This window comes from Folsomia candida, unplaced genomic scaffold (assembly GCF_002217175.1).
Source record: "Folsomia candida strain VU population unplaced genomic scaffold, ASM221717v1 Fcan01_Sc004, whole genome shotgun sequence".
Classification (NCBI taxonomy): domain Eukaryota; kingdom Metazoa; phylum Arthropoda; class Collembola; order Entomobryomorpha; family Isotomidae; genus Folsomia; species Folsomia candida.
This window is the reverse complement of record NW_019091196.1, coordinates 10,367,014-10,392,633: the sequence shown is the minus strand read 5'-3', so window position 1 is coordinate 10,392,633 and position 25,620 is coordinate 10,367,014. Positions and strand designations below refer to the sequence as shown.

At 37.4% G+C, this 25,620-nt stretch overlaps 3 protein-coding genes and 1 long non-coding RNA gene across 7 annotated transcripts; 2 read left to right on the top strand and 2 right to left on the bottom strand.

The window, feature by feature from the left end:
- Positions 1-6,832: 6,832 nt before the first annotated feature.
- On the bottom strand, positions 6,833-7,496 carry LOC110849327. The gene is made up of 3 exons (XR_002547799.2): positions 7,295-7,496; positions 7,106-7,224; positions 6,833-7,005 (listed from the first exon to the last, which is right to left on the bottom strand). It is a non-coding gene; the product is annotated as an uncharacterized LOC110849327 (long non-coding RNA).
- A 6,061-nt stretch (positions 7,497-13,557) lies between these two features.
- LOC110848523 lies at positions 13,558-16,921 on the top strand. 3 transcript variants are annotated; one of them, XR_004834777.1, is made up of 3 exons: positions 13,558-14,699; positions 14,757-15,972; positions 16,058-16,921. XR_004834777.1 is itself a non-coding variant. In XM_035851589.1 (3 exons), exons 2-3 carry the CDS (start codon positions 14,603-14,605, stop codon positions 15,407-15,409), a joined length of 750 nt encoding a protein of 249 aa, XP_035707482.1. In that variant the 5' UTR covers positions 13,558-13,936; positions 14,024-14,602; the 3' UTR covers positions 15,410-16,921. The 3 variants fall into 3 exon arrangements, 2 of the variants coding, with proteins under 2 accessions (XP_035707482.1, XP_021951452.1); XM_035851589.1 differs by having other exon boundaries at positions 13,558-13,936; positions 14,024-14,699; positions 14,757-16,921; XM_022095760.2 differs by having other exon boundaries at positions 14,757-16,921.
- LOC110848522 (RNA polymerase I-specific transcription initiation factor RRN3) lies at positions 16,783-20,165 on the bottom strand. Its single transcript, XM_022095759.2, has 7 exons — positions 19,296-20,165; positions 18,876-19,207; positions 18,649-18,801; positions 18,055-18,567; positions 17,795-17,976; positions 17,446-17,722; positions 16,783-17,371 (listed from the first exon to the last, which is right to left on the bottom strand). Exons 1-7 carry the CDS (start codon positions 19,677-19,679, stop codon positions 17,146-17,148), a joined length of 2,067 nt encoding a protein of 688 aa, XP_021951451.1. The 5' UTR covers positions 19,680-20,165; the 3' UTR covers positions 16,783-17,145.
- Positions 20,166-20,571: 406 nt separating this feature from the next.
- Positions 20,572-25,449, top strand: LOC110848932 (MICOS complex subunit MIC60). 2 transcript variants are annotated; one of them, XM_022096294.2, is made up of 17 exons: positions 20,572-20,782; positions 20,986-21,062; positions 21,149-21,226; positions 21,312-21,584; positions 21,848-21,885; positions 21,969-22,078; positions 22,152-22,172; positions 22,248-22,388; positions 22,466-22,604; positions 22,680-22,789; positions 22,918-23,046; positions 23,845-23,904; positions 24,007-24,238; positions 24,316-24,453; positions 24,522-24,737; positions 24,809-24,919; positions 24,983-25,449. In XM_022096294.2, the coding sequence occupies exons 1-17, from the start codon at positions 20,720-20,722 to the stop codon at positions 25,093-25,095; spliced, it is 2,049 nt and encodes a 682-aa protein (XP_021951986.1). In that variant the 5' UTR covers positions 20,572-20,719; the 3' UTR covers positions 25,096-25,449. The 2 variants fall into 2 exon arrangements, with proteins under 2 accessions (XP_021951986.1, XP_021951987.1); XM_022096295.2 differs by lacking the exon at positions 23,845-23,904.
- The last annotated feature ends 171 nt before the right edge of the window (positions 25,450-25,620 follow it).

The window sequence follows — 25,620 nt, the reverse complement described above, 5'->3', positions numbered from 1 at the left end:
TTCTTCCCACCACTTAAGCGGGATGAGGTTGTACAGATTTTTAGACTTGGGCGGCTCTAATTTCAGGTAGAACAAAGATATTTTTGGTGTTTGCTTGGTTCGTATCTTAAACTTTTCCACGCAACCAACCAACCCACCAATACCTTTGAACTCTGAGAGGTACATACGCATTCCTTCTTTTTAGAAAGTCAAGTATTTCTCGAGGAGAGGGATGATTTTCGTATAAAACTTTTTACAAGTTTAGTCTGCTCGAAAATCGAAATGTGTTTAACTCTAAATTCTTTCGTTGGAAATGAGAAATACCATCTTTAAACTTTCTCCTTTTCTTCTTTCTCTTCTTAAAAGATTGTGCTCAGTGGAGGAGAAAAATTGGGAAAGTCTTGGAAAAAATGAGGGAATCGAGTGGGTGGTGGTATTAGATAGCATAAAGTTTACGATTTATTATGCACAGTTACAGATGCAGTACATGGAATGAGGTGAATGAATTATTGTGCAATAAAGTTTTGTAAGAGGTGCTTGACATCATTCGATTGTGTAATTGAGAAAAAATATGAAAATAGTTTCTTCAATATTGAAAAAATTCGTATCAGACTTGTTGGTATTTTGGGTTAATCAATTGTGTAATCAGTTTCGACATATCCCTCAGGCCTAAAAATCTAATTGTATCTTTAGCATACTCAAAGTACTTGATTTCTTTTGATATTATGTTAATTTTTGTATGAAGATTTTTAAAATAAACATACTTTGACACATTTCAAATTTCCATACTAAATTAAATTCAACTTGAATCAGTATCTTAATAATTCTTTAACCTGGAGCTAAACATTTTTCTTCTTCGCGTAAACGTTGTCTTTAATCTTCTTCATCATTTTAGAGAAAGTCTCCTTTGGTCTCAAAGATTTTTACTTTCAAGTTTATTTAAATTTTCTCTGACAAAATTGACACGTGGGACTTTATTTTTTCTTTTTAACCTTGAAAACGTCACTTTCCATTCCGAGTATAAAAAAAACGACAGGGTTGTTGTCAGTCTCCATCCATTTGAATCCACCCTTTTTGAAATATTCATAAAGGTGGATGGATTGACAACTTGGAAAATAAGTATTTTCGTATGAACATATAAAATGAGGACGCGCACCATTATTTGCTTTGACATTTAAGAAAACTGAATATTTAGAGGAGAAAGTGAATTGAACTGGGTTGGTAACGAGAAAATAATTGACCCCTTAAAAATCCTTTGAGATCCGTTGGACGTCTCCAGCTCGGACTTTTCTTACTTTATTATACTGAAAGCTTTCGCGTTCTATAATCTTCCGTGGGTGGGATGACACATGGGCCACGGAAGGAACTAAAAGTCCTCTCGCTCTTTATCTCTTGGTCCTCATAAAGAAGAATTATTTCGACGAATTCGGAGCAAGTTTAAGGAGGAGAATAAGACTCTGGATTAAGCTTTAAAACATATCGTCTCTCGACCAAGTGGAATTTTAGACTTGAAAGTTGTACATCTCTGAGGATATGATTTGTTGGGAAAGTTTATTATGTCCGATTAGATGCATTTCGGAAGGTTTTAGAGAAACTTTGTAACGTCGATCAAGTAAAGTTTGGTTGGTTGGTAAATGGGCGAGGGTAAAGTTTTGTTGTGGCTCGCCTCACTCGAGTTGTTTAGTCTGGGCAGTAAATACGCTGATGAAACTTGACACGGCACCAGTTGACCAGTTGAACAAATGGACTTTCGTTATTCAACTTTACACGTCACGAGAATTTGACCGGTCACCCGTGGGAGATCGTATGGGACATAATTCTGTCATGGTTTTGAAGAAATTTGACGTTACTGCTGGCTGGTCAACTTTCCCCGTCAAGAGTGTCAGTTTTCATTTTCTGGTGGTTGCAAAATTTCTCTGGTGTGGAGATTCTTGGTTAAAATGCATTTCGTTTCGTAAATACGTATTTAAATGACAAACATATCTGCATGATTTGCATGGTTGATGCAGTGATGAAGGTGAATTGTAGAGATTCATTAATTTTCGAATATTTATCAATATTCGAAACTAATAGTGGAAATATTTTTTTATATTGGAATAAACAAGGTGAAAAAGGTAGCTTTAATGCAAAACAAAAATTTCCACCCAATGTATAAAATGGATAAAGAGCTTGAAACATTGAATCAAAGTTTTTATCGGATCATCATATAATGTTCTTTGGAAGCCATTCGTATGAAAATGATACAATTTGACATAAAATATGATACGTCACGTGCTGTTCATCTCCTTCCGCGTGAATAATTTCCAAAAACTTGCTAACAATCATACCTTGGTATTTGGAATATCAATTTTCCAGCCATTTCGTATTAGTATTCAACACTTCTAAGTTTTCATTGGATTCAACGGTCGAATTCAACGGTCAATTCACTCTGGAATCCAATTTGCGGATCCGTTCCTCGGCTCAAGAAACAAGAACAATTGGTTGCACGTGGAACAGAAGCAATAAAGAGCTAATTGCTTTCTCCCCGTCTTTCAGGGAACATATATGAGAATTGGAGATATTGGATTTACTGTATTTCGACTGACTTTTAATGTATTTTATTTTAATGGACGACTTCTCAGACTGGATTCGTGCTATGTTTATGATACGATATTAATAAATGCAGTATTACATGATAAGCTAGTTCCTACTGAAATTATGAACCTAATATTCTACGTGGTGATTATTTCTTCTTACAAGAAATAGATATTAGATTTATCGAGCAACGTGTGCAATTTGTCCAAGTAAATAGATAAATGTTTTTCTTGACATCACGACGTTTATCACGACTCATCTCTTACAAATCGTCCCTCCAAGAGAATCTGTAGTGAAAAAAATTATTGTATTGCTCTCCCTGTGAAATCAGTCGCTGTTATATAATTTATTGTGGGAGTGCAAATAGTGCTGCTTTTTGACTTAACCATCAAACCTTGAACCATACCTGCGTCACTATACACACACATGCAGAATGAGACAAAGAGTGGATTCGTAATTTAGACCAAAACTAAATAAATGAAATGAATCCCATGTTTGATCAACTTTCTCAAGTTACCGTTTCAATTCACGTAACACGTACATAGTTTTCGAATCCCACGCAGTCCTTTAGAAATATGGGGAACAATCAGAGTCTGGTTTGGCCTGGTGAGCCATTAATTATAATGCGATTATTTAATTAAATTGCATATCAACCAGTTTATGATCAATACTTTGTCATGAGGAATGAAGCCATTTCTCTACATATTTAGATTTCCACCATTTCCCTTTCACCCCAAAAGCACCAGTAGTTTCAGGGGTTATGATTATCTTTGCCGTGTTTTGAGTTCACATGCCGAGAGGGGACGGAGGGACAAATGGACAATTGTTTTTGTTGTATTTGTGACGATGGTGCTTGACGTCTGGTTGGAAATAATGAGACTTTCTTGAGTCACACACTATATCAGGTTCTTCCTTATACTTCTGTCCAAATGACAGATTAGGAGCTTCTTCTTCTCAGACTGGATGAGACATAGCAGTTGGCAAAGTTGGGAACACTTGACTCTTAACAAATACAAATTGCGTGGCCAAGCACACACTTGACTTTCTCTTTTGTTTTCCTTCCTTATCTTCACTTCACTTGTCGCTCGGCGGAAAATGAAGGGATGGGAGAGAAAGTTGGTTGGTTGTGATTTTCATTTGCTTTCTCCCCGAGTATAATCTTTTATCGAGATGAAGCCACTTGGTCAAATCCAGTCCTTCTTCCTGCCTGAACGCGGCGTGGGTTTGTTCAATTTTCGGGATGAAATGATATTTACTGCCGGATCATATATTTATACCTTGTTGCAAAGTATTGTACAGATGTATGGCAAAACAGCGAAATGGTTGATGATGAGTGGGCAGGGGAACAGGAAGACTCATCCATCCTCGTGGGGAGGATTGTTTTGATCGGACTAAATATGTAAGAGCAATAAGTACATAATGTGCTTAATAAATTTCCTCCTCATGAATAAGTAATATAGAATTGAGCATCTGCTTCGAAAGTCTGCTTGCCAACTTTATAATTTTTGGGCATATGTACATACTTTTTTATGGGGAGTATAAAGTGAAAGTTTGCTCAATTTTGGAAATGTCGAAATAAAAATCAGATTGTATAACTGATTGCAACTTATGGAGAACAAATATGTGTTGCAACCTAGCATAAATTTGTATATTATTGAGTTTATCAAATGTATCGGACAAAATGCAGTACAGATACTGTTTTTCATCTCTGAAAGTATGCTATCCAACTCTATGGTCAATAAGTGAATACAAATTTAAGTGCCAAGCCTTACAAATTGCGCCGCCTCCACAATCTAATGCATATTCGTTAACTACACATTCTATTTACAAATTGTATAACATCGAAATTAGCTTAATCCTAAGGAAGACTTTGTATGTATGTATTTCCTTGAATGTAAACTGAATAAATTGCTGAGAGGCCAGCCTATTTGTCAATCCTTTCACCATTTCCACAAATATCGCTTATTTACATGAACAAACAAGCCAAACTACTTTTCCCCTCTTGATGGTGTGTAACTTTCATCATCATTCTGCTCGTGTACATCTGAATAAACGAACTTTAATAATGTGAAAAGTGTGCATCTAGGCAAATTCGGCGTAATTTCGTAACGAACAACTTGCTAATTTATGTGCATATTGCTGCTCTACAAGTTCAAGAACGACTATATTCAACACATTTAAATTAGGAAATTGGATATAATATTTCGACGAAACGGAAGTTATTATTGCTCGTCTACGAAATCCGGTGAAGCTTTCTTTGAAGTGAGGATTGATAATTTAATCCATCCTGATTAGAAGGTGGGTAGAGATGATTATTTGGGCCGTTTCTCCAACTAAATCACTTATTCGAGTTTTGTTAACCACAAGGACGATACATATTTAATCAAAAGAAAATAAAGTTAACCTTCAATTCAGAATTTGAATGGAGATCAATCTCGCAATCTAGGATTGTTAATGACGAAGAGTTGCTACATATGTACATATATTCATTCTGATATGATGCAAACCCAATAATTCTGTTATTGAATCACTCACAAGTGAAATTCTTAATGATGTACATACATACGCCTACGCACACACGCCTTACCAATTTGCCCGTTATCATAGATATTTCCAGATTTATGAATCTTATCGAGTTTCAAACCCCACTTGAATAAGTAAGTAAATAATAATTGCAATTATAATCAGAGATCTTGGAAAGCAAGTCACCGAAATTAAATTGATGATACAACTTTACTTACTGGAATTTGTCGGAAGGGATTAATCGTAATTAAAGATCTAAAGAGTCGTCATTCGCGGAATGGCCAAATTGAAATTAATCAAGCTCAAAGAAAACGGATTAATTCATTCGCTCCTTGCGTGGATCTAGTCCCACACAAGAAGACGACTTCCGGTGTAATAAAAGCAGTGTGATAAAAAACAAACTTAATCTTAATTCCATGCTCACCTAAAACTTATGCAGCTCAGCCCAGGTGGAGTTTACTTGGTAAAAAAACTGCTATTAGTTTTTCCTCCAAGTTGTTCACATATGTATGGAATTATATACTGCATTCTCGGAAACATCGTGTCCTTAAGGATTTAGTGAATATTTTATACCGTCCTCTATAAAAAAAGTCCCACTTTTGGATAAATTTGAGCGAATATCTTCCAAGAAATGTCACCCTGAAGAAGATTATTATTTCAGATATCTGACAAGACAAGCAGAACATGACCCAGTTTTCTCTAAACTATATCCGACCACCCACCGTCAGCAAATCATGCGAATTGCATTTAACACAAGAAAAATAAATGCTGCTGCCATTTTAGTTTCCTGCACGATCGATCTTCTTATTCCAGGATTTACTTTGACATACATCTCCGAAAATTCTTAAAAATTTGAAACATTTGTCCCACTAAACAGAATAATTTGACAGAAGAAGACGAATCCAGATATTATTTAGGTGCACAAATATATAAAATTTTACCCTTCCAATTTATCTCATCTTCATTACTTTCACTGCAATAAAGAGTTAACGACACTCCCACCAGTGTTCATTAACCTCACGAAATGAAGTCGCAGTAATATAAACCAGTTTCATTTATTTAGACAATGGTACGTGTGAAATGAATGTCGTATATTTCATCCCCCTCCTTTTATGTATGGATCATTAACTCGAAACAATGGGGATCGTATAGCAAACATGGAGAAAGTCACCTTTCAATGGGATCACGATAAATTGAGACACTAACTATTCACCACCCCAAATTGTCTCTTTCAGGATGACTAAGAAAAGCAAAATAGAGATCATTTTACGTATCAAAAGTCGTAACAAGGCATGATTTGATGAGAGCATATCTTTGAAATACGTTCCCTTTTCATTACTATTTTATTAGCAAGCCACCCGAAATGGAGTCGTATTTTTCATTTGATCCAATTCCAGCAACGAATCTCATTATGCACCAGCATCTAATCTTGAAAATGATATCGTTGTAGTAAAAGTTGCTGGAGAGATGAGAGGCGTCGTGTGATCTCAATAATGTCAGTTCTCAATATTGACTGGGTCTCCGTAATCAAGACCAGAATCACTGATTTCTCTTGATGGGATTGTATTGATTTAATTTCCCATGAAATATTCATGATTGAACTTCTTGGAAGTGCAGAAATGGGAACAAATGACAGAGAAATAGATCACTGTTCTCTGTTATATAAAATAGTTTTTGGGCTGAGAGAAGGGGAAATATTTATTACCGAGATTATGTATGTACGTAGGAGTGGAATAAGTATATACTTTGTACGCAGTTATGTTTATGACATTAACTTTATTACTTGTCATATTTACTATCTGGTTAGATTTAAATCCATATTAGACAAGATTAGTCCATCCATTTGGTTTGCAATCTTATACGTTCTTCACTTACTTCTTATGTAAGCACTCAAAATAAATAAGTAGCCAATTTAGTTACCCACGTAATCTATGAGAAAGAAAATGTATAAAGTGCATAAAAACCAGTTCATTACCTATTTATGCAAACAGTTACATATGAGAATTGCGTACGTATGTCTACCACTTACTCATGTGTTTGTTGCAAATATAGCCGCAAAAGCTCCAACAGTGACACCGGACCGTGGGGTTGGTGGGTGGACCAAAGTCTTTGAATCCTTGATAGTAGTGCATCCCGTGTTCCGGACGTCTATGGCAATTTTTTGTAGTGCTCAAAGTATGTAAAGTTACTTAAATAACTATTTTAAATTTATACTTACAAAATTGACCAGCGGTCAGTGAGGAAGGGACCGCTGTTGCACAATTTGCACCAGATACTTGTTGCATTTCTTCATTTAGTATGAAAAATACGAACAAAACGAGTACTCCTGATAAGTTCATCTTATTATAGCAAAACATGTAGAAAGTAATTATGTAATAATTATGGATAAACATTGATATTCAATCTTCCTGAATCAGATATTGGATGGCGAAGCCTTTTTATACCGCATTTCTACGTATGACAACCATCATGAATCATACCATGCTCATGGCCCTGCATTATTTATCAGATTATCCAAATAGAAGTTTTTATTTCTGAGAATACTTATTTCGCTACGTGACTTGAATACCAGATTCCAAGTAATATGCAGAATTAAAAGGTAAATGTTACGCAATATAAACTAATTATGGTCAGTTGACTCTACTAAAATAGCTCTTATATAATCTCGCAAATATGCATACATTATGAAACACACAACTCGAATTAATTAACTCGTTCCCTAAAACCTTTATTAGATTTTATACCCCGTTATGCGACTCAAAACTTGAATATAACACGTATGCAATGTTATGTAAGGTCATAAAGAGTTAAAATCAAGGCTGTGAACTTTAAGAAAGTGTTTCAATCTGCTATATTTACACGTTCTTACATCCACCCACGCACCAAAGCTCTTGCTTGCCTAAGCAATGTGCACATGAATTTTATACCATAAAACGACCAAGATTCCCTCATTTCATTCGTATAATAACTGTAAATCGTATGAGACGAATGACAAATAGGCACCACCACCGCTAACAAATAGGTATCTCTTTATTTGTTCCACTTGAATTCCTCCCTTGAGCAAAAACTCAAAATCGTCATCCTTTCTGAATTGAATAGAAGATTCAAACGAAATTCCAGGAAGTAAAATCCCTCAATCGCATTCAATCCCTGATCAATCACCCAAGAAGGTCTTTCTTTCTCTCATAAAATGTTCTCATTTTTTCGTCAATTTCAGCATTTTTCTAGACCCACCAACCAACTTTCCTACCGAAAGATTTACGAGGATGAGTTAAAATTACAGGATTCCAGACAAATCTTCTTCTTCTCTCCTCGCAAAATGATCGTAATTTGAAACCATTTCTCCGAAAATTGAACATGGAACTCATTACTATTCCTTAAGTAGGAGGAGAAAGTTGGAAGAAAATCGGTCTCTCTCTTTCAACCTCAACATGTTGCTCGTTACAAGGGTTACGTGCCCGTTTTCGGTTTAAATCCTCGTCCTCCTCCTTTATGAGGAGAAAGATGAAAACGATGAGAAAAAGCGAGTTACTTAACTGTATCATTAAATTTAAAAGGGGTTAAAAGAAAGTGAGACATAAATCAAGAGGATGAGTGGTTTATGATCTTTTCCCAAGGAGTCGAATCGATTTCGAGAAATATCTTGACGAAGAAATAGGAAAATCTTCCGTATATGTAGCTCGGGTTAAACTTAATCCCTGCAGATTAGAAGGGGTGAGCGAGAGAGACGTGCCCTGAGCAGAATTTATTTCCGTGAAATGAAATTAGAGAGTGAGAATGTGCGGAGGGGGGTAATTGGTTCCTGGGGAAAGTCTGCTTTCTCAACCGCCGAAAACACACAAATTCACATTTTCTTAGGAAAACGTCATTCTTCTTTTGACCTAGGAAAGAAAGAAAGAAAGAGATAAAGTGAAGCTCAAGTCTTCTTGGGCTCGATTGTAATCTAAATTCTGTACATATTTGCTTTTCGTGATTGTGGAAAAATGGGGCTGTCAAGAGACTAATCAAGCAAGAGGAACGTGTAAACTGCTGCCATTACGGATCACAGTTTAATTTCAGATGCTCAGATTTAAGATATTAACAGACTTTGTAAAAATCCATTATGTTTCGTGGGGAAATGAGGATTAATTAGATTTTCGTAGTTTGAACGGATTTAGGGAAAGGATCCTCTAATCGCGTGCGTCATTTAACCCTGAAATTGTTATCCTACCCTTTTCTCTGGTAACATGGTGCCCTTGAAAGTATGCCTAATTAGAAAACTTGTCTCCATAAAAAAATGAAATTTGTGCTAAATTGATGTTAACACACCATTAGCAGGACTCGAGTTTGATTATATGAGAAAAAAACTTTCACTCTCACTAAAAAGAGTTGATTTTCTCTTTCCCATGAAAATCCAATCGTGTCGCTAATATTAAAAAATAACGGCCGGATATTAAACTTGCGCTAAAAAATTTATGAAGATTGAAAACCTATTATGACACGTTAAACGGGAGGAGATGAAAAAAAATTCGTCCCGAGTCAACGTCAATCTACGTTCTCTCTCCTCCTCTTTCTACTAAAAAATAACATATTTTCGTGCTGAAAACGACAATGGATATTTAATTTGCGAGGTAGCAGCAGCCCAAAAAAAGTTGGGACGACGGAGGAAAACCTGTCATAAATTATTGATGCCTTCAAAATGTCACCACTCAATAAATGCTTAAATGCAGCATAAAAATCCATCCACATCTTGTGTACCTCAGGCTTTCCTTTTATTTTAATGGACTTTTGATGCTTTTTCGAACCTTTAAAAGTACAACAAGGACGGAAAAAAGATAGTCCATCGTCCCATTTTCAGGGCTACGTGGAGGATAGCGCCATGTACATATTTTCTTGGTTATTGTGAAGGTCACCCCTTCATAAGTACAGCCTTGACTGGTTGGTTTGTGACATGATTTCAAATATTTTATGAATTCTGCAGGTGGAAGAGTCGTCATTTTGGACGCTTGAAAGGGGTTTTGATGATGTGACGAGAATCTATCCCGACGTGGGAGGAAGGGTTGTGCATTTCTCACATAAACTTATGCAAATGTGGAGGCGATTTACATTTTTACGGCGTGAAAGGAATGAAAACTTTGCTCCAGGAGGGGGTTTCAGCAATGCAGTTGCTACTCTTTCTTTCCATCTCTTTGGTGGTGGTGTATCACTGATTATTGTGCTTTTGAGAGATAGAAACGTGTCAGATGGTTCATAAGTGCAAAAAATGGCACTTTCTGCACTTCAGTGATGATGTTTTTGCCAGAAGGACAGGAGTGAATACTTCTCAAGATAACAATCTGTGGCGGCCGAGGAGGAAACAACAATGACGAAGGGCAAACTTTTCAGGGAATTTATTTAACAAAACTTTCCCAGTTTTTACGAACTTTCACTCACTAATTTTTTTAGCAACTTGCCACCCAATACATACGTAAAGTTTGGCCTTGGATTTGGTTTTGTGGTGGAGAAATCCCATTTCCGTGTTGTCATTTCTTCGCCAGCAGGTTTCTTCTAGTGTCGTCACTCACTGAGGGTAACGTTATGCACTCGAAACATCCAGTGTCGATCCTCTGTCTCCATTGTAGTATGTAGCGTTAGATTGATGTCTTTTGTGGTAAAACGAGAATACATCTTCTCCTGAGGAGCAGTGGACCCTCTTGGGAATCAAATTCACCACCAGCACCACCACCACCAGCTTATCTCTCTCTTATCCACTTCCTGGGAATGAAATCCTATTTCCGCCATCTTAAAATTTCACGACGAGACGTCTCTCGGGTTTCCGTTGGGAGGTCAGTGTCTCCATTAGAAAGTAGGAAATTAGTCTCACCATCTTAACTACAGGTCGATAGGTCGTTGCTTATCTTGAAGATAGATAAGGGTGATTTTATTACCAAAAACAAGTCCATATAAATATACCTATCGTTATTTTCCGATTGTTTACGATTCTCGATGGTGGATTGGGTGATTAAAACAAAGCCATACACACGCTCATCTGTGACACAATAATGCGATTCGAGGAAAGAGACCTTTGTTGTGGAGAGGATTCTGCGAACGCGGAACAAGATAATTAAAGAAACTCATCAACAACATTCCACTTTGTGAATTTCTCCTTCATTCGCTCACCTTTTCTTTTCATTATATCCTCCCAAGAACTCATAATGATGGAAGGAAGGAAGATTTCTGTTAACGACATGTTTTTATGTATGTAACACAACCCACGTGGATGGGAAACCTTGAGCACCACATATCTTCCTTCTTGATGATTTTGAGCAAATGTAGCATGCATGACTTCAAAAAACCTGAATTTACCTGAATTTGCTACCTGGATTTGCGTCACTTGAATTTGTTTATCATCAAAACATTGCAATAAACCCTCCAAACGAATGTAAATAAGTAGCGTCAGAGCGATTCTAGTTTCCTTTAACGTTTCTCCGTATATGACCCCGTCCTAACGGTCATGAGGTCAAAAATATTAACGCCCTTGAAATCACAGTCAAATTTCCTTTAAAATAACACCCCAATTATGTATCTTTTGACCTTTGACCTCGTTCTCAAGGTCATAAGGTCAAAAATATTAACATCATTGAATTCGCGGTGGAATTTCCTTTAAAATGACACCCCACATGAAAATTAAGGTTAAATTTAATTTTGACCACACCCCCTGGCGCAGTGGGGTGTGGTCCGATTGACCCCATTATCGAACTCGACCGAGAACTAAAAATTAGAAACACAATGTCGAAAACGGCATTTGATTATGTCGACTCTTTCTGGAGATATCCTGCTTACGGACGGACAGACGGACGGACGGACGGACAGATGGACGGACGGACGGACAGACGGACGGACAAAACGATCACAATAAGTAGCTGACGCTACTTAATAATAATAACAGTGAATGTTGTGCTTTGCCTAGGACGAAATTCAAATTGGATATCGGTTGGGTTCAATAGAAGTGTACTCCCACTCAAAGAATGTCAGGATCATGATCGGGCCAATGAATAATAACGTTTTCTCCACATGTGAGTCGCAGCTCAAAGACAGATGAGTGAATACGTTGAGAGAAAGTCATTTCACATTTCATTTAACTGATGATGATGATGCTTTTACAGAAAATAGTGCCGTCATGGATGTCTCGTGCGTGGCCTTGGTTGTACAAAATTGAGGAGAAAACGTGGAGAAAATCGGCCGTGTAATAAATAAACTCGGATTTGCAACAACAACATACCAGGAAAAACTAGGCGTCACATGTGTACCAAGCTCTCTTGGTTGGTTTTATAACTTTGTTGGTTGGTTATGCATATAAAAAACGAGTCAGAAGAGTAGGATTTAGTGGTGAAAGTACTTTTAGGAATAAATTGGGTGACATCTAATCCCCAATTTTTATGCATTCTCATCTCAACCCATATTGCGAAAAGAAGAAGACAATGTGCAATGTACATATGTCTAAAAAAATCCAATGAACCGAAACATGACCGAAAACGGACGTGTTTGGATTTTGTAAAAACTTTGCGGTGTGATTTTGTCATGTATGGAATTTTGGGGAAATATTTTGTTAAAAAAAACAAAAAAATACAATCGAAAACTTATTAAACCGTATCCAAATTTCAAGTAATTTCAAGTATTTATATTTATATTTCCATTTTCCAGCTAAAACGCAGTAGTTTTATGCAATGTGTTCCATAAAATCTCTCGCAAGGGTGACCACATTAGTGAAAGTTATAGTAAATTAACGCAGACAATGCCATAAAAAGCAGGTTTACTACATTAAACAACCTTTTGTGGCATTATCATCATCATCCTCACACCTCAAATAATGAGGAAAGCCATTTGTTCTCTTTTGCTGCTTCTGCATGGTGAAATTTCGGAGAGAATGCACTGCGTCGTTGTCATTTGTTCTGTGTTGTGGTTGGTTGAACGTGATCAACGTAAAAAAAGTCCTGTAACGTTGGATCATTGTCCTTTAAGCCTGCAGATCCACGGTGTTATCATGCTCCATCACTCATCCTCTGTTTATGAATCTTCATACAGAGATGAGATATCTATTTACCCAACAAATTAGCCAGTTATACAAACAATGGATTATTTCTTAATAATATATGAACTATTATTAGTCTTCTTGGGATTTATGTGTTTACTCGTCTCATTGATCTCAGAATGGCGATAAGCCCCCGATAAGAATTAACTCCATTACGAAGTAAAAGTCATTTCCGGAGTGGGCTAGCTAGCTAATTGATTGGTGGGTGAGCTGTCAGTCTTTTTCGTCATTTCCATGCAAAAAATGCAGCTCAAACCAGTATTACGTATTCATAACCACACATTCAATTCGTTGTGTAACTTGCCCCCACATATGGTGCACATACCAGGTGCATCTGTATCAACAAAAAAACTGTGACCTTCGACATTATTCATCCCATTATAGCAGATCCACATCCATTTATGTGTATATGCAGCCCAATTTTCTCTTACATGCATATTCCACAATTTTTCTAAAGTATCGATCCTCCGAGAGAGTGAGAGAGAACTCGATAAACTACATAATAATAACTAACCAAACTTGACAGTGAAAATGTGACAGAGTTGTCCAACCCACCTTCGCTCACACTACAAAAAACCTCCAGGGAACGGAATCATAATCATAAATTCCGCATTATTAGCACCCATTACACTCTCACAGCCAAACTATACACATACGAACTCCCATTCTTCCCTGGTGTCAGTCGATATTCAAAACGTTCTAAGGCCACGCAAGAGCAAATAATCCCACTCCTACGGAACAGGAGACGCTACGACCACGGCAAACTAAACGGGTAGCGGAACTCTCTAATTTAAGCCTCGTGGAAACCTGGTAGTGGTGAATCCATTAGCTTACCTTACGTGTTGTATGTATCCATCATCCATCCATTTCTAAACCCAGGGCAACTTTCTCTCCTAGGTTTTGTTGTGAGACGGCGAGGTGACCATTACCGTTATAGGAATTGTATTACTTTCTCCTGCATATGGCTATACGGCACACATGTGCCTGTTCTATTACTTATCAAGGGCAGGGCGAATGTACATTTGTATGTATGTAGGTGCGTAGGGGAAAGCATTAAATTATGGCCAATCATGCCATACCTTTTCTCTTTTCATGCTTTTTACACATATCCCACTCTCGTCCTGGAGCATTGTAAAGTAAATTTAACCACCTTTCTCCGAGCAGACACGAAACGGGGGTTTGCTAATCGCTAACTATGAATTGAACGTACTACTACTGCTGCTGCTACTTACCACTTGTTTGGCTTTTCTGCTAGTGTATAATTTGTTATTCGGAGATAGGCGACATCGACCATTTTGAATTTCGGATTGAAAAAAATGTTGTCACAAGCTCAGTAACTCGAGTCGATAGAGTTGGTGGTTTGGTTGGTTAGTTGGCTATCTTGGAATTGAAAACTCGACTCTACTGGAATATTCATTAGTTGTTCGGACTTTCACCCGACCGGAATATTTAGTGGGGCAGGAAATTTTTAAAATTATGGGGGAACAACAACACGGCGCAATGTGGATGTTTTTGAAAAACTTTTCAAACAAGTTTTCAATACCGGATTTTGTAAATGGGAACGATAAACGAGGTGAGTTACTGGATTTTTGGTATGATTTTTATTTGAAATGCGAGTATTTTTTTGTAGGAAGTGCCAGAAAGCACATTTCATACGATCGGATCGGAGCCTCTGACAAGACGGACTTTCTCTCCTCGTCGAACCCAAATCTTCTCGACATTGTGGGAAAAGAGGACGATCTGGTGGATCCTGGTGGTGACGATGACCTCCATCCTGCATCCTCCAATGCCAATTCCACAAAACCTGTGGCCAAATCATCCCTAACATCGTCAAACACGACGCCATCAATCTCTTCGATCGCGTCCTCCTCCTCGTCCTCAATCCCACCGCCCCCTACGTCCCGATTCGGCTCAATCTTCAACAAGGGTGGAAGGACGGTGGACTTTAATCTCAAGACGAAAAAGTTTGTTTTTCCGAACCGAGTTCCGAGCTATCAGGAGGAGGAGGATAGAGAAAAACAGCGCCGAAATGCGGCTGCCACGACCAATATCACGGAGAACATGGTCAATAAGGATGCCAACTGGTTAGAAACTGAGGACGACGATGACGAGAGTGTGGACGGGGGGAAGAACTACGAGGAGGGGAGCAGCTGCAGCAGTGACTACGAGGATGACGAAGACGAGACGGGAAATGGGACAAGGTGTGGGATTTGTGGGTGCGAGAAAAAATACGAAGTCGTCAACAATGGGGGGCAGGGTGGACCAATGGTTAAGTTCAATTGAATAGTTAATGAAATATAAAAATGTGGTGCCTATTTATGTTATCTTATATTCGAAAGGCCTTCACCGGACAAATCTTGGTTTGCTTTAGATCTGATTTGATTTATGTAATAGTGTTGAGTTTCATTGGTTTGATGTCGTGTCATAGTTGATGACGGCACTTTTGCCACTTTCACTTTAGAGAAAACCATCCTACAAAAACACATTCCTTTGATGTGCATGTGCGTAAATAAGTTGAGGAAACGTAAGGAAAATTGATGACGTTACTTTCACTGCTCATAGTTCTTAGAATTTGTCAAGAGCATCACGTTGGCATTTCAATTTATAGCTGCAATTTTTATCACTTTCGTAAAATGTCACATGTACTTATAAATAGTTCTTGTATACACTCTGAATATATTTGCGATTTACAGTACAAAGTGCACAAATTTACTATATACATTACCCAAATCATTAATATTTTAACGTTAATATCGTCGCGAGGAATTTGTGTCAATTTCCGATTGGCTTTTATCCGTACATGACACCATTAGCCGGCGGAGAGGATGGGGCGGATCGAATGTCAGGTAAAATGGATTAAACTGACACCCAAAATAAATAGAATACCACTTTACCCACTAATATTGCCCTGTCACCATAAATTTACTGCAGCAGTAATTTAATGTCCGTGAACGAGATAGAGAAAACATGTTGGTGGTGACCATCCGATGATATTTGATGGCATGGACCGTGCTATGAGTCAGGGTCCTTGGGCTGTCATGCCATTCATGAGGAGGGACGTGTCGCAAATGCCTCATGTGAGAAGAGAGAAAGCTGGAAAAAGAGTGGAAATGCAGCCACATAAATTGTGTCGTACTTTCACTTGGTGGTGGTAACTGCATATCACAGAGTAATGTCACGTATGAGAACCACAATGAATGGATTGAGTGGAATTCCATATCGTCGTTGAAGATGCATAAAGGGCCAGTTTTTGTCCATGTTGAAGCTATAACGGCAACAAATCCGGTTGGTCTTTTTCCATCTTCAGCGACATAATATGTGTGTAATATATTATACTTGTCCCCTCAACTTGACATGGAGAAATAATGAAATAGAGTGTGACCAGATGATATGAAAGTGGAGGAGAAAGTGGGTGAAGGGAATTCATGTCCAAAAATTAGCCAAGTTATTGTATCCGATTGCATAGAAATACTCTCTCGCTGTCAGGTATTCACGATCGCTTTTCACACAAATTTTATGACATGTCGTATTGTGTTTAGGAATAGAATGATGGTGGTCAAATTAATGTATGTAATATGTACAATGCACAAAAGTTCTATGAATCATGAATTTCACAATAAATAAAGCAGTCTCACAATGACCATATCAAACCTTAATATTCTGTTACGTCATGGAACGTTAGGTTTTATTACGAGAAACGTCGTAAAATATTAATACGGTAACAACTAAACTATGTAAATGTATAATCCAACCTTAACACTTAAAGTTATTCTTTGTTGAATAAATAATTAATCATAAACATTCAAGTCAATAGCTACGCGTCAGTATGAACTTCAATGTTTAAGATAATCTTCAGATTTATACATACTTTCACTGTGTTGTCGCTCAAGTACATGGTTTGGTTTGAACAATAGTCCTCACACAAGTATGTTATTGACTGACGAGTGGTGAAAGTATGTATACATATCTGGTTCTTGATGTAAAAAATAGCGAAACAAAAAATAATAATTTACCAAAATTCACTCAGCCTCCATGAATTCGCCTTGTTCATCCTTAATGTTCATGAATCGAGCCATAGTCATAAACTGAGAATCCTTATAACTTGAGCCTAATTCCATTTCTATCGAGTCCTCATTTTCATCTGAAAATCGATCCGGTCGAGCAGGGCTTTCGCATTTTTCCATTTTTACTTCTGGAAGATATGGGTCATAAATTCGGTAGATTGGATCAACCCATTTTTTAGATCTGTGAAACACAAATTTGCACCATTTTTTTGTTAGTATGCATGGTTCAATAGTTACAATGATTCACCAGCATACCTTGGTAAGAGGAAAGGATCAAACGGGAAAAACGATTCCAAAATGTTTGAATTCGCTGCAATAATACTATCCATCGCGGACACACTGATTGATTCCCGAACCGAGGTGGGAATTGTGCAACGCTGGTTACGTTCCAAAACGGTTTGACAGTAAGATATCTGGTGAACATGAGCAGCTTTCACAAAGGCAACGGCAACGGGGGGAATCACCGCTTTGAGGGGATTCAAATCGCACGTTACAAGTCGACCAAGATTCAATGTTCCTGTGAAGGCGGTGCCTAAAGAAAACAATTCTCATAAAGTCAAAGTCTCCACACACTACGATTATAATTTTACAATTAATCACTTACACTTCCGACTACCAACGAGGTCCTTATTTCGAAATGCGAAGCAGTAAAAAATGGTTTGACAGACGGCATAAAACGGTCCATGCGTTTGAACATTAACACTTGACCAATGCGAACTTTTCACGCGCTGATCAACATATGCATTCGCCCAGTCGGCCATCGTACTCAGCCAGCGTTTTAAAGTTCTGAAACAAATCAAGACCAAAACTGTTTAAATATCAGTTAAATCAAATGAAAATAATTGTTCAAGTTTAAGGACTCACTTGACAGAAACGGCGGTAGATCTCGTCAGGAGCCCACTAATATAAACCATACATTGCATCCTTATCACAGCCGGGGTATTCACATTTGTCACCCTTTTCCACAAAAATTCTAAAAACTTTCGCATAAAAACGGGCTGCGAACCAGCCAAGTAAAAATAAATGAACTGAACGTTATGAATTCCAAATGTGGGCAGTATTTCAGACTCGAAGGTTGCAAGTAGTGCATCGAAAAGTGAATAAACGTCCTCGTCCGTCGATTCCTCAGCATTCAAAATCGTCTCGATGCATTGAAACACGAGAGTTAAACACAAGTCGACAGTGTTCACCAGAGGGTTTAATTGGGCGGTGGATTGAGCGATTATAGAATTAATAACTTGACGAGAATCTAGTTCGATTGAAAGACGTTGACCACTTTCAGATTTTATCATTCGGCGCGTTAATATCGTTTCATTTATCATTTCGCTAAGTAGTTCAGAATGGTCGCGTGGAACGTTGACATCTATTCGACAGATTCTGGAAATAATAAATAATAATAATTAGGAATTGCATTTTAAATTGAAATATAGTTTATTAAAATTAGTCTATAAACCTTACTTATGAATGCACAAGTGCAAGATTTGGCAAGTAATTTGTGGAGCATATTCCATAACTTTGATAAGATTAGTCACATAGCAGAAATGCATGTACGGCGGTCTTCCCATGTATGGATACAAGGCCCCCATCGTTTTAACGCAGCTTTCCTTCATTCTGTTAAACAATAAGCGATGCACAAATTGTATCTCACATTCTATGTATTACTTTGCTAGTTAGATTATCCGTACCTCGGAATCGGGAAGGCTTCCAACAATTTAGCTAAATTCCGATGAACCACATCAAACATTTTTTGGTCTTCTTCTTTAATACGGTCGGGATTCTGAGTGTCTTCCAAACTTTGAGGTAAAAATTTTCGAATCAGTGCCTGCAGTATATTCCCTGAGTAACACGGTCTGATGATTAACAGCTCGGAGATAAAGTCTTCAAAAGCAGTGACAACTTTAGGAGATCTCGAACACCAATCTGCATCCAAAGTTTTGCAAACTAAAGGCGTCATTTTTTCGTCTAAACATTCCACATTCTGTTTCAAATTGTCCACAAGCTTTAACATCGTTTGGTCCTACATCGATAAATAAACAGATTAGGTCAATTAATTAATCATATTCAATCTCAAGTAATACTCTAATGAAAAATTATTAATTACTCACATTAATCGACCCCCAATCACTCAAACAGTTGAGCAATTTCTTTAGTTCTCTCGTCTTTTGCAGATTGCTGACTTCCGGTGCGAAGAGGCCGCCTTTCATCGCCGGGAGCATCCCATCCAGAACTTGGCTAGGTTGTTGCGGAAGAATTAGTTCCGTTTTAATCGACGTGACCGTGGTGGGTGGTCTCCTCTTCTTCCCAACAACCCCATTGTCCTTCTCCTCCCTCTTTATGGCTAATCCAGAGGCAAACAGGTTTGGCGACGATGACGATGTCGACATCCCTCCCTTGGCGACATTATTCTTATTACTGGGATATCCTCCACTCCCATCATCCCTGGATGACGATTGCGACGCCAACTGCTTGGCTTTCATCCGGGGCAGCATCTTTCCTTAACTTACTTGAAACTTTAACTTTAACGATGATAAACAAAGATATATAAATTTTAGATAAGTCTGTGTCCCACTACAAGTCGTTATTGTTACTGGATAGTCACTAATTTTCAATCTTATCACTTCAGCAAATTTCCTATGGCGGAGATGATACTGATGCATTTAACTGATGATGTAGGGTGACTATTTAACAAATAATAATGACCGTCGATTTCGTAGACATTACCATTTCAATTTTAATTCTTGTGTGAATCACACAATGTAATGAAACGTTTTCAAGCCGTATGTTATGAAATTTATTAGATCACAAAGACCAATTTTATTCAACGCAACGCAACCCTTCCAACATACAATGGAAATTTTGTAGACGTATTTTTTTAGGAAACTTATTTTTATTATTATTTTAATCGCTATTTTCCCTGCACGACTTTAACGTCCGTCTGGTCTATTAGCGTGAGAGCATGCTTTGTCTACGTTCAAATGGAAATCGCATGGTAGAAAAAGTCACAATTGGAGCCAGACTTTGGCATCGCAAGTTGCCTTTCTGCTCCTCCGTTCAAATTCCTACCCGGTCCAGTTCAACCAAAAAATAGGAAAATTTAATAAAACCACATTTCGTCAACATTTCTTCAGTCAGGGAAATTTATTCATTTCATTCTGGCGGATTGGTTGCTTATCCGAGAAAGGATAAGCCTCAGCAATCCTTCCAACCAAAAAGGGGGTGATAAGCCAGGCAAGAAAATATATAAAATTGTTCATATTTTATTCGTATTACCATTACCGGCACACCCAGCCAGACCCAGCGTAGCTAGGACAACGAACTTGGTCTGATAATTCGCCGAAAAAGTCGTGACCTAAAATTATTTTTGCTTTTTGTGTGAAAAGATTTCGACGAGGCGCCTGTCGACAGCTTGACTGACCCTACTCATCCGACCGTCTGACCCTTGTCGAATCCGTGTGGACCCTTCCTGCCTTTGCAGCTCAAATTCAAATAGAACCAGTTTTGACTTAAGAAATAATTTGAAACTGACAAGATGGTTGCCCTTCGAATGTTTGGTGCTCGGACGGCAGCTGTGATGCCATTCAGACATTTCCAGGTATTTATTGTGTGATTGAACGATTTGAATTTGGGGAATTAGCAAGTTAAAGGATGTTGACAAGGGATAATCAATGTATTTGTAAAGAGGTGTAGTAATTTTGGGTGGGGGGATAGACTGGGGAAGGGGAATAATCTGTCTGAGATTTTAAATATGGTTGAATGTCAAAAATAAAGATAATATTTTGTGTTTTGTAATTCAAGGCAAGTGCAGTTCGTATGATTTCCGGAACTCGATTCCAAAATTCCTTCAACCAGCGGAAAAATCAGGAAAATACTGGGTAAGGGAGGGATTGACATAGACATGGATACAAATGAAAATTAGCAGACAAATAATTTGATCATAATTTTGCATTTTTATTATCAGACATGGATTTCGAGGATGTATTCTAAAGCCCCTTGATGGTTTTAATCGTGGATTTGCCTCAAGTCAAGGACCATCGGGGTATTTTATTTACGAATTGGTTATTAATTTGAAACCAAATTAGATCAGATCGACTAATTAGTCTACTATTTTACTTAAAAATTAGGTCGGGCAAAGGAAAAAATTGGTTGATGGCGATGGGAGCAGCCGTTCTGGGTATTGGTGGTGCAGCCTATGCTTATCTGCAAACAGAGGATGGTCGAATCATGGGTGACCAGGCTTTCAAGTGGGTGGAAGATACGTTGGGACTGGCTCCAACACCAGTCCCTTCCAAAATCACGGCAAAAGTAGAAACCAAAGGAATTGGGTCGTCTAGTTCTGTTAAACATAACAAAACTGATGAAAAATCTCTAGTCTCTTCTGGTGGTCGTCCTAATGAGTAATTAATTGGAGTCTTTTAATGATTGAATGAATTTGCTTTTGCTTCTTTGCTATTCTCTTCATCTATTCATCCATCCTTCCTTGCAAATTTAATTAAACTCTGATTAACTTTAACCTCTTCGGGCTCTTCATAATAATAACTCTGATTAATAGCATAATAATTCATAGCTTTTTACTTCCTTTGGGTTTCTGCTCATTAATACTTTACGCTCAAAAATAGATTGTGATTATTTTATTAACTCTGCAACATTTGAATTTCAGAGTAAAATGTGCTGGAGAGGATTGTGTCGAGAAGAAATGTAACTAAATATCATAATTTATTGGGTTCAATGTTAGACTGACTAAATCAATCAATTAATTAATATTTATCTCTTAAACTCAGGCGGTGACAGTGATTGCCTCCGAAAGATGGACAAGGAAGAAGAACTGATTGCTAAGGCTAACTCAGAATTGGAAAAAGCATTGAAAGACGTTAAGCCTAAAGCCGTCGAGGTAGCTTGCATAATATTAATGACTTATAATATTCTAATTTATTAAATAATGTTGTTTATTGAAAATTTTGTAGTACACCGAGTCTGCCTTAAAGGTACGAATTTCGTTCGGAATTTAATTTTTGAACAAGACTCTGAACAAGTATCATTTTCAAACTTATTTATTGCAGGCCTATTGTGAAACAACAGATCTTATCAAGTTGTTCATGGACAAAGTTTACTGTGCCATTGAGGAAGACAATTTGGAGTCTCCCCGTTTCGAAGAAGTCTGGTGCGATGTGTACGACACTGCTTTGAAACGATGCGAAAAGGTGATAAAAAAAATAATTTAATTTCAGTTACTTTCACAGGTTCAAATTCAAAATAACTCAATCTATTCTTATTTAAGGTCAAAGATGCTGTGCAAAAAGGTCAATGTGCATGGGAATTGTTGTGCCGTCTCCGGGAAGTGATCGAAAACGGAAAGGCCTGCAAGTACACTTCCTGCAATCCTCTCCTCATCACTGCCGAGGAAAGCCTTTTGTGTGGTAAAACCCTAGATTTTATTTAGCAGTTATAAAATGCATGCTATTCGTTGCCCTGATCTCTGTCTTACTTTTCAGCTGAGCGAGAGCTTTTGAACGCAAAATCAAAAATGGAATGCATTCAGAGCGAATCCAGATTGGTGGAGCAGTACAGAAATGTGGTCGAGGACTTCCGACGTGATCTCAAGGTAACAAGTTTGTTTTTGTTTTTATTTTTAAATGTAACTGTTTATTGTTTAAAACTTTTTTATAAAAACAACTTTTAGACTTCAACAGCAAATATATTTACGAAACCTTAATTGCTTCACTTTTTCAGGCTGAAGTCGATTCAATGATCACATCCGACGAGTGTAAACAGACGCTGACCGGTAACGAGTGCACCATGGTCATCACTCACGCGTACAAAAAAGTGCTCCGAATTCAGAAAGAGCTCGCTCAAGTTCAGGTAAGCAAAACCATGAAACTACCAGAGCTGGGTAGATATATATAATTTGATTAATTAGTTAAATATATATATATACTCAGCTCTGTTGACCCAACTTTTCAGGTGTGTACTGGGCAGGTGCCCCAAAGACTTCAATCGACTTTATGCTAAATTGCTTGCAAGGTGATCCGCTTAGCTATAACCCGTATCAACCATTTTCCTATTTTCCTGCATACATCACGCTAATATTTTCACGTCCCTACAATTTCATTTTTGTAGTAGTTAAATGCAATAATGCCCATATTTTTTTCTTAATCATTTTGTACAATCCCCTCCCTCCCACCTTACTGCATGTTTTCTTAACCTTATTGGCTTTGCTTGTTTTGTATATTAGCGTGACCTTTTATTCCAGGGTACTGGCGGTGATAAATGTGGAAATTCTGGCGACGGCGGTGGCTGCAACACATGCTAAAAATTCTGACTACCTCTAATTCTTTGCTTACATCAATATTCTAAATGCTTCAATATCTCAAAGTTATAACCTCTTAAAGTCAAGCTATTGTACTAAATTCAAATTGCAACCCTTCACTGGAGTTCATTGACACAATCTGTATCTTGTATGACCACAATAAAATCTATGCTTATTAACCCCTACTTATTTATTACCCTGTATTAATTACCAAATAATGCAAACATAATTATATTTTGCGCTTATGCCTTGTAATAGTTTTATATATTAATCTTAAAACCTAAGAATATTCTGTAATGGAAAGTCAATTGTGTTTTGTTTTTGTTAATCATTTGTGTGTTAATCATTAGATGTTAACGTCCAGTTCGAGTGTTGCGTCTAATAGTAACCAACTTATCCAGCGTGACAAGGTACATAAGCACTACCGAATAACAAAGTTAGGAAACATGAACAGAGCCTGGTTCCCACCTTCATGGTCCGATATAATATGTATATAACTTTTAAATTTTCAGATGGCAACTGAATTGCGAGAGTCATTTGAACGTGATATTGTTGAAGCCCTCAAGAGACAGGCACTCGCCTATCAAGAAAACTTTGATAACCAAATCAACGTTTTGAAGTCGGAATACGAGCGAAGGATCCAACAGCAGGATAAGATATTTGAAGCGGAACGTGTTGTCGAATTACAAGCAAAGTATAATCAAGCGTCCGCCGCGTTGGCTGCGATTGAGAAAGGAATTGAAGGTATCGAGAAATATGGAGAGATTTCTAGTTTATGTAACTGGACAAGTAATGTGATTACGAATTGTTATTACTTGCAGCCCGACAAGAAATGAACGCCAAGTCTCAAAAGTTGAGGAAATTGTGGTCAACCTGCAATACTTTGTTCAGCAGGGTTAACTATGCGCAGTATTATGCAGGACAAGATGCTGCTTTAAGCTATGCTACCATCAATTCAGGTACTAATTACAGAGTTGAATGCGATGCTTAATGTTGTAGGTGTTAATTATTTAATATCTCTATGCAGCGGATATGGTAAAAGATTTCAAAGAAGATGCATTTGCTTCCCAGCTCATAAAAAGTTTGCCGGAAAAAGTAACAAGTTTTGAAGATTTGAAACAGCGGTTTTTTGATAAGCTGGAACCAACATGCCGAAAAACTATGATTTTAAAAGAAGGAGAAAAATTAAGCTTGTGGAAATATGCATTGGGTTCATTAGAGTCATTAATGATTGCCAGATGTGGTGAGTTAATCGCGATTTGTAGTGTTATCTGTTATAAATATTCGTAAATTACAAAAAAAATATTTCTGCAGAAGGAGAACGTAAAACTGCCAAGAAAACTTATGAAATTCTCGATCGAGCTGGATTCCATTTAAAAAGAGGAGACTTGCTCGAAGCTGCTATCACTTTAAATTCACTAACTGGTATAATACACCAATTTATAATATGCCAAGTAATTAATTAATTGACATGTAACTTTGTGACAGGTCTGCCCCGTCAAATCGCTAAAGATTGGCTGGATGATGCCAGAGCCGTTTTAGAAACCAATCAGACACTTTTCACCTTAATGACATATGCAGCATCGAATAATGTCTATTAATTTTTTTAGTTTATTTAAACACCCTCAAATTCGCAAACTAGGAAAATTCAAAACCAAAATTATTGTGACCAGCATAATTTTCCACCCTCCTCATCAAGTTGTAATGTAAATTGTTAAACAATTTTAATTTGAGCTCATAGTTCCTCCTCAACAAATTATTGTAAGATCAAACAACTTCGAGTATGAAAGCCATCTAATAACTGGCAGGTCCAACTAGCAAAAACATACAAAAACATTGTAATAAACTAGAGACCGTGTGATCGCCACGCATCGTAGTTATCCAATTTTACTTGTGTTAATAAACACGTATTAAAACTGGAATAAATAAAAACAGTATATATTTTGTAGGAAAAATGTTGGTAGCAAGCCGGTTGCTTTACTTAAACGACAAATTAAAAAAATATATTTTTTTAGGAGTTTGGGAGCCTAAGATTTTTTTATGTATTATGCAATATGCGCAATCCCAAAACTGTTTGACACTTTATCACTGTTTTAAGAGACCCAAGCCAAAACTCAAGTAATCGT

Excerpts from the sequence above, each read along its gene's own strand:
- LOC110848523 (XM_035851589.1), top strand. The coding sequence starts at position 14,603 with ATGGGGGAACAACAACACGGCGCAATGTGGATGTTTTTGAAAAACTTT. Across the intron at positions 14,700-14,756 it reads AAATGGGAACGATAAACGAG|GAAGTGCCAGAAAGCACATT; the intron begins GTGAGTTACTGG and ends ATTTTTTTGTAG.
- LOC110848522 (XM_022095759.2), bottom strand. The coding sequence starts at position 19,679 with ATGCTGCCCCGGATGAAAGCCAAGCAGTTGGCGTCGCAATCGTCATCC. Across the intron at positions 18,802-18,875 it reads GAAGCCTTCCCGATTCCGAG|AATGAAGGAAAGCTGCGTTA; the intron begins GTACGGATAATC and ends ATTGTTTAACAG. Across the intron at positions 17,372-17,445 it reads GATCCTTTCCTCTTACCAAG|ATCTAAAAAATGGGTTGATC; the intron begins GTATGCTGGTGA and ends TGTGTTTCACAG.
- LOC110848932 (XM_022096294.2), top strand. The coding sequence starts at position 20,720 with ATGGTTGCCCTTCGAATGTTTGGTGCTCGGACGGCAGCTGTGATGCCA. Across the intron at positions 22,605-22,679 it reads CGAGGAAAGCCTTTTGTGTG|CTGAGCGAGAGCTTTTGAAC; the intron begins GTAAAACCCTAG and ends CTTACTTTTCAG. Across the intron at positions 23,905-24,006 it reads AACTTATCCAGCGTGACAAG|ATGGCAACTGAATTGCGAGA; the intron begins GTACATAAGCAC and ends TTAAATTTTCAG.